The following is a 16,824-nucleotide window of genomic DNA, read 5'->3' as shown; positions in this document are numbered from 1 at the left end:
CCCATCATTGTTCAAGCAAATTTTATCTACGCATCTTTTCTTTTTTCTTTTTGGAATTTGAAAGAGAATGATTTATGTCGACGTGTTACCCAACTAGGAATCAAATCCTCAATATTTTAAGCATTTTTGGAATTTGAAAGTTTCAATTTTGTGTACTAAATTTGTAATTTATTTATTTTAATTAAAAGAAACTACATCGGTCCATATCCACCGCTAGCAAATATTATCTATCTATCCGCTTCAAATTTTCCTTTTTAGACTTCTTAGACAACATATGCTAATGAAAGGTTTTAATACTCTTATAAAATTGTTTTGTTTTATATATTTATAAGAATGTTTCATTAATGTGAGATCTTACAATTCATCCCCATTTGGGGCCCAATGTCCTCGCTGATACTCGTTCATTTCTCCAATCAATGTGAGACTCCCCAATTCACCTCTTTCGAGGCCCAACATCCATGTTAGCATACTGCTTCATGTCCACCCCACTTCGACGACCATCGTCATTGCAAGCATACTGTCTCATATCCACCTCTTTCAGGGCTCAGCCTTCTTGCTGGCTCACCACCCAACATCTGGCTCTGATACCATCCGTAATGGCCCAAACTCACTACTAACAAATATTACCATATTTGGAAAAGAACACCCCTTAATCCACCCCTTCAGGGCCAGCATCCAAAGAGGTCAATATGCTAGCAATAGGCTAAAGCCGTTACAAAAACAATAATACGAGAGCTCTTAACCTTATTTAAAAAAAGGTTAAATAACTTTTATATGTATATTTTGTTTCTAAATAGGTTAATTAACTTTGAAAATTTGTATAAAATTGAACCATAGAGTTAGTTAATTATTGCAATCTCCAGCCTCTAGTGTCATTTTATAGCATTAATTTCATGAGGTATACATAATAATAACTGTTTGATCAGTATAGCCAAAGATTTTAGAGTTCCTGGAGGAACAGTTCCAAATGATGATGGAAGTGAATAATTAATTGTAAGATCAATAAAAATATATCTCTATAAAATCTGCACAACATGTATACAAAGGGGTTCGTTCACTCCATCAGTTTATACCTTTTACCCACGAAGGGATGCGCGAGGAACAGCTGGTAAACCCAATTCATCCTCAACCTGTGCATCAAATTTAGAACAAAATTCAATGTGAGTGCATATAAAAGAGGCAATTGTAAAGCAAGAACTCACTTACAACTATTTATTTATCCAAATGTTCGTCGGTATTGAGGCCAACTAGCACATCTCAACTATTCTCACTCGAGAACTGCTTAGCCCTAGCTAGACACAACAGTGTACAATCCGATAACAATGTGTTTTTATTGCTGATTCATTGATTGTTCTCTTACTTGCTCTAGTGACTGACAAATGCCAACGGTTTGGTTATTAATGTAACTTGTAGGATATTAAATCTTAGGTAGATGGTTATCACAGCTTGAACTCGACCTTTTAAGTCCCTTATTTGACCTTTATAGACATTTGGTTAGAACTTGCTTAGATCTTTTCTGTGTCAACAGATGCAACATAATTCTATGTTAATGGATGCCGTGTTAAACCCCACGTGCTAATTCAACATGAACGACAACTGCATTCGCACGTCTCTTGAAACTAAACGAGCAAGTTCGGGATTATCGACTCAAAGAAGTTGGATTCATTATATGTCTGAGCTGAAGTTTCAGCAATCGTTACCTGTGCATTGGTTCGGCCAGCAGGAACTGCTGCCTGCCCTGTAGGAGCTGAAGGCAAATTGAGCTCTCCTTCTAAGTCAGATTCCTTGTCCGGCTGGAGATAAGACGGAACCCCATCAGCTTCAGTTTCAAATCCCATGTCTGCTTCCAAGGCATCAAGCTCTACGTTCGAAAAAGGCGTAAGCTTCTAGCGTGTCATGTTTTATCAAATTTGAACATTTAAATGGAGCAATCTTACCGCCCAAAAGTTCATCCTCATCAATGTCATCGGGCACATTATAGCTCCTACCAAGAGTCTCTTGAATTTCATTGCTCACATCCATCATATCCATCATTTCGTCTTGCAAGTTCTGCAGGAAACAACACAAAACCTCTAAAAAAAAAATACCATAATTAAACTTAAAAGGATGCTAAAAAGAGTTGATTTCTACTGACGTCTATGTCCTGTATCCTCACTGTTTTCATCATTCCTTTCAACTCCTTGTTGGCAGATTTCAAGGCCGACATCTGAAAAACGAAGAAGAAAAACGTTAGTTTGACAGAGTTTAGTACCCTATTTGATTTGATAAATACATCCCAGATTTCAATCCAATCAAAAGCTAGACCGATATTTGGAAGAACCATAAGAGAATCTAGATAGACATTTTATTGAACTTCAAGAAATGCCTTCCGAATGACATTTGTCTCCTACCTCGTTATCTCACGAGGTAGGCAGCCGGTTCCAACTAGACAGGAAAAGCTCCACCTGAACTGCCCTGAACTCTGACCTCGCTACGAAGAAAACAAATTTTCGGCAAGAATTAACTGGGGCATTAATAGGAACCACCTCAACCCAAGTTTCTTGGTCATCTGACCCACATTATAAACACAGAAACTAAAATGCAGGATGTCTAGTTGAACAATTAGCATGCAAGAAGCCAATAAGCTATCCGTTTCAATATCCAAAAGTTTCCTCGATCTAACACCAAATCTCTTTCAAGCCAAATTTTTCATGGACAGCCCAATCTTTTCCTTTTTTTTTGGGAGGGCGGCAGAAAATGAGCAACGATGGTCACAAAAAGGATATGTACCGTTTGTTGAGCGTCTTTTATGCCCTCTGAGGCAAATGCAACTTGGTCGAGGTTAAACGTCTGATTGTACAGCATATCACGTTGTCCTTCATACCTGTTCACAGGCATAATAAATAACATAACAACCATATGTAAAGGTATTGTTATGTAGCACTTAGACCAGCTTCCAGTTTCATAGCTAACATTTAAATCTACTAGCTTTCTTACATCAAAATACATGATTAAATTAAGGAAAATAAAAGTCTAAGGGGGCACCGATCAGTGGTTACACAGCAAGAAAACGTTTGAAAAGTGGAACAGAAAAAGGAAAAGAAGAAGTGTGATTCAAAGAATTTTCTGGTAATCTAACGAATTAACTCTTCTTATGTAATGGTAGCTTATAGCCCTAAGACTACAGAACAAAGTTAGATAACAAAACCCCTCAATGAAACATGATTAAGTAAGCATATATGCTATACTTGAGCCATGATACACGAACACCCCTAACATCCAAGCTTCTGCAAGATCTCAAGATCTGAAGTTCCTAATCAATTCACCGAAACCAACACTCCAAAGTATTCACAACCAAACTACTTATCTTTTAAGAAATTGATCAGCAAAGCTACAAAAAGATGTGATAGAACGAAGGGAGCTTACATTCGTTTTTGCTTTAGAACCCTCATCGCTCGAGCCTTAACAGCTTCTTGAGCAGGACCGGGCCTTGTTTTCTTAATCTGCTCCTTATACCTATTGAGTTCGACATCAAGCTTCTTTATCTTTTCATCAACTGATTCGCCCCTTTTATTAATCTGAAAAAGAAGCAACACAGAACGTTCAACCCTAATCAAAACAAATGAATCCAACAAAAGAGAATCAACCAATCCTTCCATAAAATTAAACGCACCAGGAAAAATCAATGCCAACCAAAAATCAAAACCCTAGAGGTAACAAAATTCAAAAAAAAAAAAAATTGAAAAATTACTCTTTCGGAGGCATCTTCAATAGACGGAGGTGGTTCTTTGTCTTTCTTAACGCCAAAAACCCTCTTCATCTTTCTACTCTTCTTCCTCCTCCTCCGCTGCCGCAAAGATGGAGCAGTTCGACGTCGACTAACAAAGACGATGAACAACGCCGGAATGTGGAGGAAAATCCCTTGAGAGAATTTGCTTTCACTGGAAAAATCGCGATGAGAAACTCTTTACCGTTTCTTGGAGCGTTCATAAAAAAGAGACGACCGAGGGAATAATATTCCTGTGCATCCAATTCTATCTTATTGGATGAACTTTAACGGTAATTTATTTGGTCATGTAATCATTTTTATTATTTTATTCGCGCTAAAAAACAACAATATTATTATGATTAAAAAAAATTGCATAAATACCCCTAAATTATTATAATGGTTGCAATTTCGCTAGGAGGGTGGATTGAGGACAATATCTGCTAGCAGTGGATCTAGGTTGTTACAAATGGTATCAGAGCCAGGTACCGGACGATGTGTCAGCCTTCTCGCTGTTTCCCAAAGGGGGGTAAACACGAGATGGTGTGCCAGTAAGGACGTTGGGCCCCAAAGGGGGTGGATTTGGGGGCGGTCCCACATCGATTGGAGGAAGGAAAAGAGTAGTAGCGAGGACGTTGAGCCCCGAAGGGGGGTGGATTGTGATGTCCCACATTAGTTGGGGAGGAGAACAAATCACCATATATAAGGGTGTGGAAACCTTCCCCTAGCAGACGTGTTTTAAAGCCTTGAGAGGAAGTCCGAAAGGAAAAGCCCAAAGAGGACAATATCTGCTAGCGGTGGATCTGAGTCGTTACAAAAGTTAGATGAAAGTGTCCCACATTGGTTAATTTAGGGAATGATCATGAGTTTATAATCTAATAATACACTCTCCATTGGTTTGAGGCCTTTTGGGGAAGCCCAAAGCAAAGTCACGAGAGCTTATGAACAATATCATACAGTTACAGTTGTGTTCGTCTAACAATGTAATCATTTTTATTATTTTATTCGCGCTCAAAAACGACAATATTATTATGATTAAAATAAAATTGCATAAATACCCCTAAATTATTATAATGGTTGCAATTTCGCGTCTTATCTTAATGTTATATTTATATAGTGATTATTTTTAATAGTGACCAATCACATGATATTTCAAGGTTTATGGGTGAAATTGCAATTAGTTTAGTTTAAGGGTTTATTTATGCAAAAAAAAATATATTTTTTAAAAATATAATAATAATTTCATATTGATTTGATTAATTCATTCGAGTTTTAGAGGAATGTATGAAAATCCAATTCGATACAACTATTTATTAACTAATTTAAATATTATTTTTGCCATAACTAATTTAGAAAATTTTAAATACTCGGGAATTTATTTAGCCTATTTATTAAATTATAACACATATTTTGAGAAAATAAGCATTATACATTAATACAATTGAAAATTACACATAGCTTCACAAACAATATAACACTATGCTTCCTTCAAGATCACTTCTGATTGCTTATCAGCAATGACATGAGAAATAACTTCAAAGGATTACACTTCCATGTCTCTCTCAAGTGCCCTTTTCCCAAACCAAAGCTGTGAAAAGGATACAATGCAATGAAGATGAACCATGCCCAACCACAATGGAAAACAACAGAGAATGTGCAATATTATACAGTTATTTAGGTAACCATATACATTAGGCAAGAAAATTCAGGTAAAAATGGCGATAAATGCAGCGAAGACTGGACGGTTTAGCTCGAAGACGTGTTCGATGAAACGTCAAGGTGCCAATCCAAGTTCCTTTCTTGTCTTTCCCACAAACAAGTCTCCAGATTTAATCAATCCAGGAATGCATCCGCTAATTGTCGTGAAAGGAAGTTGTGCAACTCCCTCTTTCCTTCCGAGCGACACGATTGCAAGGGGCGAACCGAGTTTGTATGTAGCTAACTTTCTCTCATTTCCACCCATCAACAACACTTTTAGGTTCTTGGAAGTTATATGAGCATGTCTTTCTGCTAAATAACCTTGTTTGATTTCCTGTTCAATGAATCCAAAGTCATTAAATAACACATGGAGGATAATTAGTATCTGAACAGAAATATGATAGTATGTTAACACATGGATCCAAGTCGAAGCAGAGTTGCGTGCTCTATAACCCTAGTACAATTTATGTGAGATCTCACATCAGTTGGGGAGGAGAACGAAACATTCTTTATATAAGGATGTAGAAACATCTCCCTAGCAGACGTATTTTAAAAACCTTGAAGAGAGGCCCAAAAAAGACAATATCTATTAGTGGTGGACTTGGATGGTTACAAATGGTATCAAAGCTAGACACCTGGTAATGTGCTAGCGAGAGGCTAAGCCCCCAAGAGGGGTGGACACGAGACGGTGTGCCAGCAAGGACGCTAGGCCCCGAAGGAGGGTAGATTTTGAGATCCCACATCGGTTGGAGATGAGAACGAAACATTCTTTATAAGAATGTGAAAACCTTTCCCCAACATACACATTTTAAAAACCTTGAGGGGAAGCCCGAAAGGGAAAGGAGAAAGCTAGAAAAGGACAATATCGCTTGGATTGTTACAGCTTACTTCTCCACTCTTGACATTTTTTCACTTTTCCCTACTTTTTCTTACACCCTCTACAGAAACGATCTGCTTTTAGGACATTCTTTGTAAGCTCAATCACAAAGGACAGTAAACAATAGATTATCCTACGTTAATCTAAAAGGACTGTTTGGATTCTCTATGAATCAACCTAGTGCTAAAAGCCAGAAGCAGTAAAAGTGTTTCAACCAAACTGTTGCATGTATCGATGAGTGCCATGTAGAATTGGCAGTCATCTACAAGATTACCAACTCCAATACTCTTTTTCAGATTTAATCAGATGAAATTTGATTCATAAACAAGATAAATGTTATCTACTTTTAGATATTAATTAGATGCAATAATGGCTAATTAGAAACGTCAAGATTTTCAGATAAAGGACTTGCCTGGAGGTCTGTGATATCTCCAACTGCAAAGACATTCTTAAAACCCCTGACTCTCATGTGCTTGTCAACCATCAGTCTTCCATGGATGTCCAAGCTGTTTGTCAAGACGGTCTCTTTCAGCCACTGCGATCCAATTGGCTTTCCGGTACACATGAAGTGGCAATCGGCTGCAATAGTCTCGCCGCCTGAAGTTCGATATACTCCTTCTGATATAGATTGCATTGAAATAGATTGTTGTAGGATCACTTCAACTTTCTTTGATGTTAACCAGTTAAGTGCCTTTTGGGAAGCCTTAAACCCGACAAATTCCATTAATCTTGAGCCCCGGTGTATTAATTTCAAATTTTTTTCTGGGAAATCAACAGCAATTTCAGCAGCGAGTTCTACGCCAGTAGGACCACCTCCAATTATTAAAATCGTATTGGCAGCTTTTATCTTCTCACATTCTGTATCCAAAAAGAACAAGTTAGCTTGGTGTGCAGAACATCCATGCTGCTTCCAAATCCTACCCCTATACGTTTGAACGAAGTAAACAAATGCGATGGCAAGATAAGGTAGTTGAGCTTCCCCCACATGCCTTTCAGTGAGGATTAAGGCCCTAACCTATGGTGAGATCCCACGTTGGTTGGAGTGGGAAACAAAACATTCCTTATAAGGGTGTAGAAAGCTCTCACTAATAGACACGTTTTAAAACCTTGAGAAGAAGCCCAAAAGGGAAAGCCTAAAAAGGACAATATCTACTAACAGTGGGCTTGAGCTGTTGTAAAGGGTATCAGAGTTAGACACGGGCGGTGTGCGAACGAGGACGTTGGCCCCCCAAGGGGGTGGATTGTGAGACCCCACATTGGTTGGAGAGGGGAATGAAGCATTTCTTATAAGGAGTGGAAACCTCTCTCTAGTAGAGGTGTTTCAAAACCTTGAGGGAAAGCTCGAAACGGAAAGCCCAAAAAGGACAATATCTACTAGTGATGGGCTTGGGCTGTTACAGAAAGAGAAACTTGGTTTAAGCTCCATCTTTTTTAGAATTACTAGAGTATCACATGTATTATGTTTATGCTTCGCCCACCCCAAACTTAGCTCCAAGAGACAACTTTTGAGTTATAAGTTCTCAACCTAGGAGATTGAGCCTAGATTTCACTACATCAAGAAGAATTTCACCAAGAACATTAGAGACATATCATGCTCTTTATAATTTTATCTTTATCCCTGCTCTTACTAAAATTGGATAAAGGCAAACTCACTATAAGAACCTGGCAACTCCAAAAGTTGTTGGTGCAATAATAAGAGGAATTCTGTCTAGCTAATGTACAAACCCCTTGGGACATGGGAAGGAGCCAGTTTTTCTCAGTCAAGAGTGCCTCGTCACTCTGCTACTTTAAGAGATTATTGTAACGGCTCAAGCTCATCGCTAGCAAATATTGTCCTCTTTGGACTTTCCCTTTCGAGTTTCCTCTCAAGGTTTTTAAAACCCGTCTGCTAGAGAGAAGTTTCCACACCCTTATAAAGTATCCTTCATTCTCCTCCCCAACCGATGCAATGTGAGATCTCACAATTGATTGGGGGGTCCCACATCGATTGGAGAAGGGAACGAGTGTCAGTGGAGATGCTGGACCCCGAAGGGGGTGGATTGTGAGATTCCTCATCGGTTGAAGAGGAGAACGAAGCATTCTTTATATGAGTGTGGAAACCTCTCCCTAACACACGCGTTTTAAAAACCTTGAGAGGAAGCCTGAGGGAAAGTCCATAAAGGACAATATCAGCTAGCGGTGGGTTTGGGCGGTTATAATTACAAACACAAAAACAAAATTTTGTAGAGAAAGTTGAATAAAGCAACAGAGAAAAAATAAAATGTGCAAGTCCATGCAGATCCTACAACCGAAATTTTAGCATGGCCAGTTCTACCACAATAACGAACATAAAAATTTCATTTAATCAAACTTTATTCACCTGCTTGGTATTGACTGAGCCTTTCAGTTTTACTTTTTGGAACAGTTTCCTCGTGACCGGTAGCAACGACAAGGTAATCGTAGGGAACTGAAGAGCCATCTGAAACAAAAACTTCGTTGTCTGTGATACTCATGGCTGCAGATGAAACAATTCTTGCATTGGGAAGGTAATCAGTATGATTAATCACTGATCTTTCAGCAAATGACGGCTCCACCATTGACCTCAAACCAGCCCATGAGATCTCAAAATACTCCTTCCTGAGTCCAATCAAATCATTACAACCTTACTAAAAAGTATTTTCTTCAGGAAAACCAAAGGAACACTACTCGAGTTGTTGCAAAGAACGAGATAAATTAAATATTAGAAAAACCATCAGCGATCCGTTACAGCAATTTGTATTACGAAAGAGGATTTCGTTCAACGAGTATAATTCTCAGTTTTAATATCAATAACAATACTCGTGATCCAATAAATCGAACAAGAAGAGAAAAGAACTCCAATAACAAACGGAAGTACAAGCAAGCAAGCTTACTGATCGATTAGCACGACGTCGGCGACAAACTGAAGGGAATGAGCAACAAAAGCGCCGCCGATTCCTCCGCCTACTACCACCAACCTCTTCTTGTCCTCCGCCCCCAGCATTTGCAGGCCTTTCACAGAACTCCTCAGACACATCTTTGAAGCGATTTTAAACACCTCTTCGTAGCTCAAAACTCGAATATCAAAATGCTAAAAAGCCAATAAAGTTGAGAATTGTCTCAAGATCAAGAAATCGGTACTTTCCAGTGGGAAAGCTCGAGATTCCGGCTGATTTCGGGGTTCGGCAAGAGGATTCGCAGCGTTGAAAAAATGGGGGGAAGAAATAAAATGTGAGCTATTGAAAAGTGAAATAATTGGGCTTTGTTGGCGCGCATAGCTAGAAAAACGGTTAGTCTACTGACACGTGTCCATTACGAACATTAATTCCTAGCGATATTTGTTTTTCTGTTTCTGTAACGTTTATTCGTTTTTCTAATTTTAGATTTATTTTTCTAGTTTTTTTTTGTTTTTTTGTTTTCAATTAAATTATTATTTTCTATACATTTGTATTTAATAACAATTTTAATTTATGATTTATTTTTCAAAAACTAAATTATAATAACAAAAAAAAAAAACTAAAAATTATAATTTAACTAATTGTTTATTAAATATGAGAATATTCAAACAAAGCATTCCTCACTTATAAACCCATGATCACACCTCCCCTTAATCGAGCCCACACCTTCGAGGAGGCTCCACAATGGTATGATATTGTCCACTTTGAGCATAAGCTCTCATGACTTTGCTTTGGGCTTCCCCAAAATGCCTCATACCAATAGAGTTAGTATTCCTCACTTATAAACTCATAATCATTCTCTAAATTAGCCGATGTGGGACTTTTTTTTATCTATTTATAAACATGTAATATTCAAGTTTGAAACATTTGTTAGGTTTCTTTCAAATTTTGTTTTTACCCTTATCAACCCCACAACACATTCTAATTTAGAAACATTTCATTTATTTATTTTCATACAAATAACAAATCATTAAAATAACAATTTAATTTTTTTAAAATAATTTAAAATGCGTTTAAAAAAAATAATTACAAGTTTTAATTAATTACCTATCATTTTTTTAATCTATTTTATCTATAAACTTTAATAATAATTTAAGAGTATGAGATATCTAAACTTTTAATTTATATTTAATAAGTGATTGAAGTTTAAAAAATAGTTAATTAATTCTTAAATTTTAATTTTTCTTTCCTTTTAAATTTTATATCTAATAAATTATAAGCTTATTTAATCTATATTAATATATACTTTATTTTTTTTATTTGTTTTAATTTTAATTTTAATTATGTCGATTCTCGAATTTGCACCAAAGTTATTTATTTTTTTAAAATATTAAAATTAAAGTACGTAAGAAAACCGTCCCACTAAAAATGTAACTTGCCGTGTATGATATAACAACAGCTCCGGACAACGGACTTTTCTACTTATTGCTGCTTTTCGTCTGCAAAAATCATCTTCGAACTCACAGCCAAAAACTGATCTCCGATCACATTCATGGCGGCTGACGACGCTGTGGTTGTAGTGAACGGTTTGAACTTCGAGCAGAAGCACGGGAAGGAGCGAGTTCGAGTGGCTCGGGTATGGCGGACTAAAGATGGCCGTCATTTCATCGTCGAATGGAGCGTTGGCATCAGTCTTATTTCCGATTGTGTTGCCGCTTACGTTAGCGATGATAACTCCGAAATCGTTGCAACTGATACTATGAAGAATACTGTAATTGTTTTCTTTTCTATGCTCTCATCGTTTCATTGGTGATTTTGATGGTTTGTTGATTGTGTTTCTTGTGTATCTGTTTGGTTTGAGTGAAATTTGTGATATCGAGTAACTTCTGATCTTGAGAAGTGTTTCGGATTAGTAAAGCGGTTCATCAATGGAAAATTTCTGAAGGTAGGGTTTGGATCTTGAGTTTCGGAAACAGAGCAAAGCGCAAAAAGAGCCTACGCTTTTTTATGATTGAGAAAAAATCGAAGCGAGGGATTGATTTGACGGTGCGGTGCTGAAAGATGGAAAGTTATTGTCTGGAGTTGGAATCTTGAACAAGACGGAATTAAACCTTTCTGCATAATAATCATAACAGTTCACTATTGATTTTTTTGGTTCTAATATCGTTACTCGCTTTACGGTTAAAAGTTAATGGAATTTATGTCATTCAGGTATACGCCAAAGCCAAGGAATGCTCTGATCAAATTTCAGTGGAAGATTTTGCGATTCTTCTTGCCAAACACTTCACATCATATTACAAGCAGGTACATCCCATGTTTCAACTTATATTCTTAATTATTCGCGTGTTTGGCACTAATTGAAGTTGTAATAGTGATCTTCATTTCAAAGCTCTTGCATGATCACTTAACCAGTTCTGGAACTTCACTATAGCTCTAGCTCACATGTTTTTATTCTCTTGCTCTACATTAAGACATTGGAGGAACTTATTGTCCTTCGTGTTTCATAAAGATTACATAATTATTGCCGTTCAAGTGGAACCATTGTTTTTTCAATTCCAACAAGTTCATTTTTAACCTTGAAAAATGGGGGCAAATTCTTGAAAATGTCATGTGTCGTCGAGCTCCTACAACTAGTGATGAATTATCTACATAATTTGAGGTTTTTATTGGTAGATTTCCTACCTGCTTTCTGAATCAAGAACCTTGTCCTTCAAGTGTTAAAAAAGATTTGCTGAGTCTGCCATTATAGATCTATTCAGACCTTTTTTCTTTAGAAAACATACAATCATGGATCAAATATGACCATAGTATTTGAGATGTTCTCTAGATGCATGCACCAACAGTAAATAATCAGTCCACTGAATTAGTTACATATTGGCCGGACAGAGTAAACATCTATCCACCAATTTCCAAAAAACGATATTTCTTGCTTCCTTCTCGAACTTCTTCATTTTTATCTTTTCTTCTGCTCATATCCCTTTTTCCTCATTGCACATTTTGCTCATCCTCGGGATCTTTTTCTTCTTATTATTATTAGTTGGTGCTAAAAAGTCAATAGATCCAAAGATGTTCTCTGATATGTGCAATTCATGTTGCAGGTTACTACTGCGGTAGTGAAAATTGCAGAAAAGTCATGGGAGCGTGTATCTGTCAATGGTCAACCACACAACCATGGTTAGTTGTTCTTCTTTGTTAAGTTTGACCACTGAATAATTCTTAATTCTTATAGACGATCGTTAAGAACTCTTTGCTGAGAACTAACTTTTATCATTACATTCAACCTTTGCAAAGATATTGAAGATGTTGAAATATTTGGTTTAAAGATTTTTTTTTCGGTTGGAAACAATAACATTTAATTGATGTGATGAAATTATAAAAAGATGAGATTCTATCCAATGGGTTATAGAAAAAACTTTTCCGTTTGGTCATGGGAGTAGATAAACTGTAATTACAAAAGGGAACAGGAGAGAGATAAGAAAGTTATAGAAGTGAGGAAGGATTGAGCATCTTTCTCCTTTTCTGTAGAACTTCAAGTTAAAGTTATGAAGATTCCATTGTTCAATCTTCCTTATCTGCGAATTGGAATCTCTGAGTTCTTATTTTATTCTCTTGCATATATTATTTTATTGAAGGCTTCAAACTTGGATCTGAAAAGCACACTACAGAGGTGATATTTACGAAGTCAGGTGCGTTACAAGTGAGCTCTGGCATTGAGGAACTATCTTTGCTGAAGACAACTCAAGTAAGTCTGCTCTTTTAAATACATATTCAAAATCCATCACTATATACAACTCATGGTTATATAGTGATGTCTTTAAATTGAAGGAGTGCTAACTGAGATGCACCAGTTTTTCTTATTCTAAAATCTTGTCTCATGCGTTTTTTTTTTTTTTTTTTAATAATGAAAGCTATTTTATTTCATCTATCAGTCAATTAAGCCACTTCTGCATAGTCTACCTCATCAGCTTCGCGTCATCTTCTCTCTATCCTTTATCAGCACTACACATTTCTATACCTAAAATTCACCCTTCATATCCAAATCTATTCAAACTCAGAAGTACCCTGAAATTTTCCAAGGTCAAAGGTCTATTTAGCTGGTTCAGACGCAGCTGTGTCCGTATATAGTTTAGAGATTCTCCTCATGGTTACTTTGTTCGAGGGCTCCAAAGAAAGGAGTCAAGCCTCGATTAAGGGGAGACTGTTTGAGAGCTCCATAAGCCTCAGGGGAGGCTTATAGTGTACTTTGTTCGAGGGGAGGATTGTTGAGGATTGTTAAGGATTGTTGGGAGTGAGTCCCACATTGGCTAATTTAGGGAATGATCATGGGTTTATAAGTAAAGGAATACATTTCCATTGGTATGAGGCCTTTTGGGGAAGCCCAGAGTAAAGCCATGAGAGCTTATGCTCAAAGTGGACAATCTCATACCATTGTGGAGATTCGTGATTCCTAACAGTTCAGGCATTAGGAGCAAATTATCTGAGAAACATCAAGAGTCAGATTTGATTGAACATGAATTCTCCTTGAAGTCTAAGCCTTATGATTTTATGATTACAATCTAAAAGCCATTTAATGTAAATTACTTAGCTGGCATGATTAGCTTTGATGTCACTCAAGAAGGATTTAGTGTATCCTGGGGTAAAGTTTCCTTTTAATCAAGAGTTGGCACTTGATCAACTTGTAGAATACATAGCAGACAAAAATTTCAGTAAATTTTCTACTAGTAGATGCTTTTTAGATATCTTATATTTTTGCTATTTTCTCTCCGAACTTTATCGTGTGAGCGAGCAGTCAGGTTTTGAGCAATTTTTTTGGGATAAGTACACAGCTCTTCCTGAGACACGAGAGAGGATATTGGCCACCAAGGTTTCTGCTTCATGGAGGTATATTCTTTAATGATCAGACTTTTGACTGAGAACTAATACCTTCTCATATAGCTTCTGGTTCTTTTGCCTTATTATTGTACAGGTAGAAGAGCAATCAATTCCAAGTATTTTTGTTTGGTTTCTTGTATTTGGTTCACAAACAAAATTTATATACTTTGATGCAGGTATTCATTTGAATCTGTGTCTAGTATCCCTAAACAGCAGTGTTACTTCACGGAAACATACCTTGATGTCAAAAAAGTGTTAGCTGACACCTTCTTTGGTCCTCCAAAAGAGGGAGTTTATAGCCCATCTGTTCAATACACTCTTTATGAAATGGCAAATAACGTTCTCAGCAGGTGAATGCTCAATTGTACTAAATTCCTTTAAATGTTTGAACTCTGTTAATAATTTTTGGATTTCCACTATTTTAGGTTCCATGTTATATCAACAGTGAGGCTGAAAATGCCAAATCTCCACTTCTTACCTGTCAACATATCAACAAAAGATAATCGGAGTATCGTTAAGGTAAGAGTCTGCTTACAACGGTTCACTTTTAGTTTTCCATATTTATTGAAGAGGTCTAGGCTGCGATCTGATAATCTATGTGCAACCCTGCTTGAACTCTCAAACTTATTTTGAGTTCATGCAGAGTTCTTGCTATCTTTGTTGCCAATCTCCTACTCATTTCAGTTTCTTTCTTCCTTAAGAAACCCATCCTTGCATCATCTCTAGATATATGAAATTTGTTCTATTAACTCTCTGGTTAATCTTGGCAATAATTTATTAAATACATGAGAATTTCTTGTGTTTCTTAGATGGACGTCCAAGTTCTTTCATTCAGTGTCATTGCTTATAATTTACATTCATTCTTCCTTTTTGCAACCCTTTTAATAATGAGTTTAAATTTATCACCTATGTTGGATAAAATTTACAGTTCCGTTAGCCTACTCGAAATATAGGGCCAAAATGACTTTCTAAGTGCTTAAAAATGTGCTTAAAAGTACCATAGCATTTTCTAAACTCTTTAGAAAGTCATTCCAAAGTAGCTCGTAATCTCACATCTTGTTAGCATCAACTACAACCATCATTATACTTGCATAACTAAAAGTGGAGCTACATAGGAACTATATCACAAAAATAGGAAGAAAAAAATCTTACGGAAATGAATGATGGTGTTGTTTTGCAGTTTGAGGATGATGTGTATCTGCCAACTGATGAACCCCATGGATCAATTGAAGCTTGCTTAAGCCGCTTATCTTCAAAGCTTTGAGGAAATTTAAGCATTTTCAGTGTCAAGAAGGTCAGAAGCCAGGTTATGCCTTTCCATCTCTAGAAAACTTTCTGTATAACTCTGAACAAATCCTCTCGCTTTTAAGTTTTAAATAATGATGAACAATGCAGAAGAAATGTTTATTTAAATTAGAGGGTTGATGATGCCTGTTTCTCGATTGTTTGTGTGTCCGGGACTAGCATAATCCCAGGTCGGTAGTTGCCATAGAGTGAACTCTTCCTTTTAAGCCCGATCTCAATTTTCACTTTCATGAAAATAAGTAGGACTAAATGCAACCAGTTGTTTAAAAGATTATTTATAAAGCAACATAGTAGGTTGGTGGTTGGTGGGTGGGTCCAACACTTGTAGCAGCGAGTAACAAACAAGTCCACCGTGAGAAATTCAGACTTTGATGACAAAGTCAACCTATACACGAGACTCTAGACATGTTAGAGATAAATGTTTTAGAAAATGTGAGCGAGTAAATACGTTGAAAACAATGCTATAAGTTAAAAACAAGTAGGTAACAAGAACAGTTTCGATAGCATATAATATGGGTAAGAAGTGAACTAGTCATATCCCTCTATATTACATTTTGTGTGCTACTTGTTCTAATCCAACGAACAAGTCTACCACGAGAAATTCAAATTTTGATGACAAAGTCGACGTATGCTCAAGACTCAGAGACATGTTTGAGATAAATGTGTTAAGAAAATTGAGCGAGGAAATACGTTGAAAACAATGTTATAAGTTAAAAACAAATAGGTAACAAGAACGGTTTCAATAGCATATAATCTAGGTAAAAAGTGAACTAGTCATATCCCTCCATATTACATTTTGGTGCATTTTAACTCTTGCGGGTGTAGACATGGTTTTAGTGAACAGTTATACAGGTATGTAAAAGTTTATCTAAGAAAAAAGTATGTACAGGGGTTTAGAACATATTAATGGTCATAAACAACTCGTTCTAGACAAGCATAACCATTACAGGTTACCATAAAATAGATAACTTAAAAATAAACAGAGAATATGACCTATTTAGTATAGAATTTTGACATCGGTAAATTTCTTTTCAATGTTTTTATTCGGTAACATTATTATATTTTTAATGTTAGATTTATGAATGCATAATTATTTAAAAAAAAGAAAAAAAAGAAAAAAAAACAGTATTTCAGATTATAAATTCATTTTATTTTTATTTTTATTCAAATATGTAAAACATGATATATCATATTGTAAAACAATAATGATACAAAATATGTTAATAAATTAACCCACACTAATTTAATTAATAGCTAAAACTATATATATATATACACACATCACAAATACATATTCTTTATTTTTATTTTTTAACTTTTTATAACTATTATTATTATTAACTTTATATTTAAAATCGCTCTCAAATATATTTTTAATTATTTAAAATTACGGTATGATATAAAAATTGTGTTTGAAAGTGTAAATTAAAAGG

The 16,824-nt window shown here is 36.1% G+C and overlaps 3 protein-coding genes across 3 annotated transcripts; 1 reads left to right on the top strand and 2 right to left on the bottom strand.

Moving 5' to 3' along the window:
• Positions 1-843: 843 nt before the first annotated feature.
• Positions 844-3,799, bottom strand: LOC111467579 (vacuolar protein sorting-associated protein 60.1-like). Its single transcript, XM_023112543.1, has 7 exons — positions 3,731-3,799; positions 3,406-3,557; positions 2,770-2,863; positions 2,135-2,206; positions 1,938-2,049; positions 1,701-1,861; positions 844-1,130 (listed from the first exon to the last, which is right to left on the bottom strand). Exons 1-7 carry the CDS (start codon positions 3,797-3,799, stop codon positions 1,077-1,079), a joined length of 714 nt encoding a protein of 237 aa, XP_022968311.1. The 3' UTR covers positions 844-1,076.
• Positions 3,800-5,383: 1,584 nt separating this feature from the next.
• Positions 5,384-9,537, bottom strand: LOC111467577 (apoptosis-inducing factor homolog B-like). Its single transcript, XM_023112541.1, has 4 exons — positions 9,212-9,537; positions 8,680-8,936; positions 6,733-7,178; positions 5,384-5,777 (listed from the first exon to the last, which is right to left on the bottom strand). Exons 1-4 carry the CDS (start codon positions 9,352-9,354, stop codon positions 5,520-5,522), a joined length of 1,104 nt encoding a protein of 367 aa, XP_022968309.1. The 5' UTR covers positions 9,355-9,537; the 3' UTR covers positions 5,384-5,519.
• A 1,158-nt stretch (positions 9,538-10,695) lies between these two features.
• Positions 10,696-15,514, top strand: LOC111467578 (uricase-2-like). Its single transcript, XM_023112542.1, has 8 exons — positions 10,696-10,985; positions 11,426-11,518; positions 12,313-12,388; positions 12,847-12,956; positions 14,004-14,095; positions 14,263-14,436; positions 14,512-14,605; positions 15,267-15,514. The coding sequence occupies exons 1-8, from the start codon at positions 10,767-10,769 to the stop codon at positions 15,348-15,350; spliced, it is 942 nt and encodes a 313-aa protein (XP_022968310.1). The 5' UTR covers positions 10,696-10,766; the 3' UTR covers positions 15,351-15,514.
• Positions 15,515-16,824: the final 1,310 nt, after the last annotated feature.

This window comes from Cucurbita maxima, unplaced genomic scaffold, assembly GCF_002738345.1.
Source record: "Cucurbita maxima cultivar Rimu unplaced genomic scaffold, Cmax_1.0 Cma_Scf00034, whole genome shotgun sequence".
NCBI lineage: Eukaryota > Viridiplantae > Streptophyta > Magnoliopsida > Cucurbitales > Cucurbitaceae > Cucurbita > Cucurbita maxima.
Note: the sequence above shows the minus strand (reverse complement) of the source record. Positions and strands in the feature narration are given on the sequence as shown.

Coding starts and splice junctions, on each gene's coding strand:
- LOC111467579 (XM_023112543.1), bottom strand. CDS start 3,799: ATGAAGAGGGTTTTTGGCGTTAAGAAAGACAAAGAACCACCTCCGTCT. Junction 2,864..3,405: donor GTTCTAAAGCAAAAACGAAT/GTAAGCTCCCTT, acceptor GCCTGTGAACAG/GTATGAAGGACAACGTGATA. Junction 1,131..1,700: donor CTGGCCGAACCAATGCACAG/GTAACGATTGCT, acceptor TTTGATGCACAG/GTTGAGGATGAATTGGGTTT.
- LOC111467577 (XM_023112541.1), bottom strand. CDS start 9,354: ATGTGTCTGAGGAGTTCTGTGAAAGGCCTGCAAATGCTGGGGGCGGAG. Junction 8,937..9,211: donor GACGTCGTGCTAATCGATCA/GTAAGCTTGCTT, acceptor GATTGGACTCAG/GAAGGAGTATTTTGAGATCT. Junction 5,778..6,732: donor GAGATATCACAGACCTCCAG/GCAAGTCCTTTA, acceptor TTCATTGAACAG/GAAATCAAACAAGGTTATTT.
- LOC111467578 (XM_023112542.1), top strand. CDS start 10,767: ATGGCGGCTGACGACGCTGTGGTTGTAGTGAACGGTTTGAACTTCGAG. Junction 10,986..11,425: donor CTGATACTATGAAGAATACT/GTAATTGTTTTC, acceptor TATGTCATTCAG/GTATACGCCAAAGCCAAGGA. Junction 14,606..15,266: donor ATAATCGGAGTATCGTTAAG/GTAAGAGTCTGC, acceptor GTTGTTTTGCAG/TTTGAGGATGATGTGTATCT.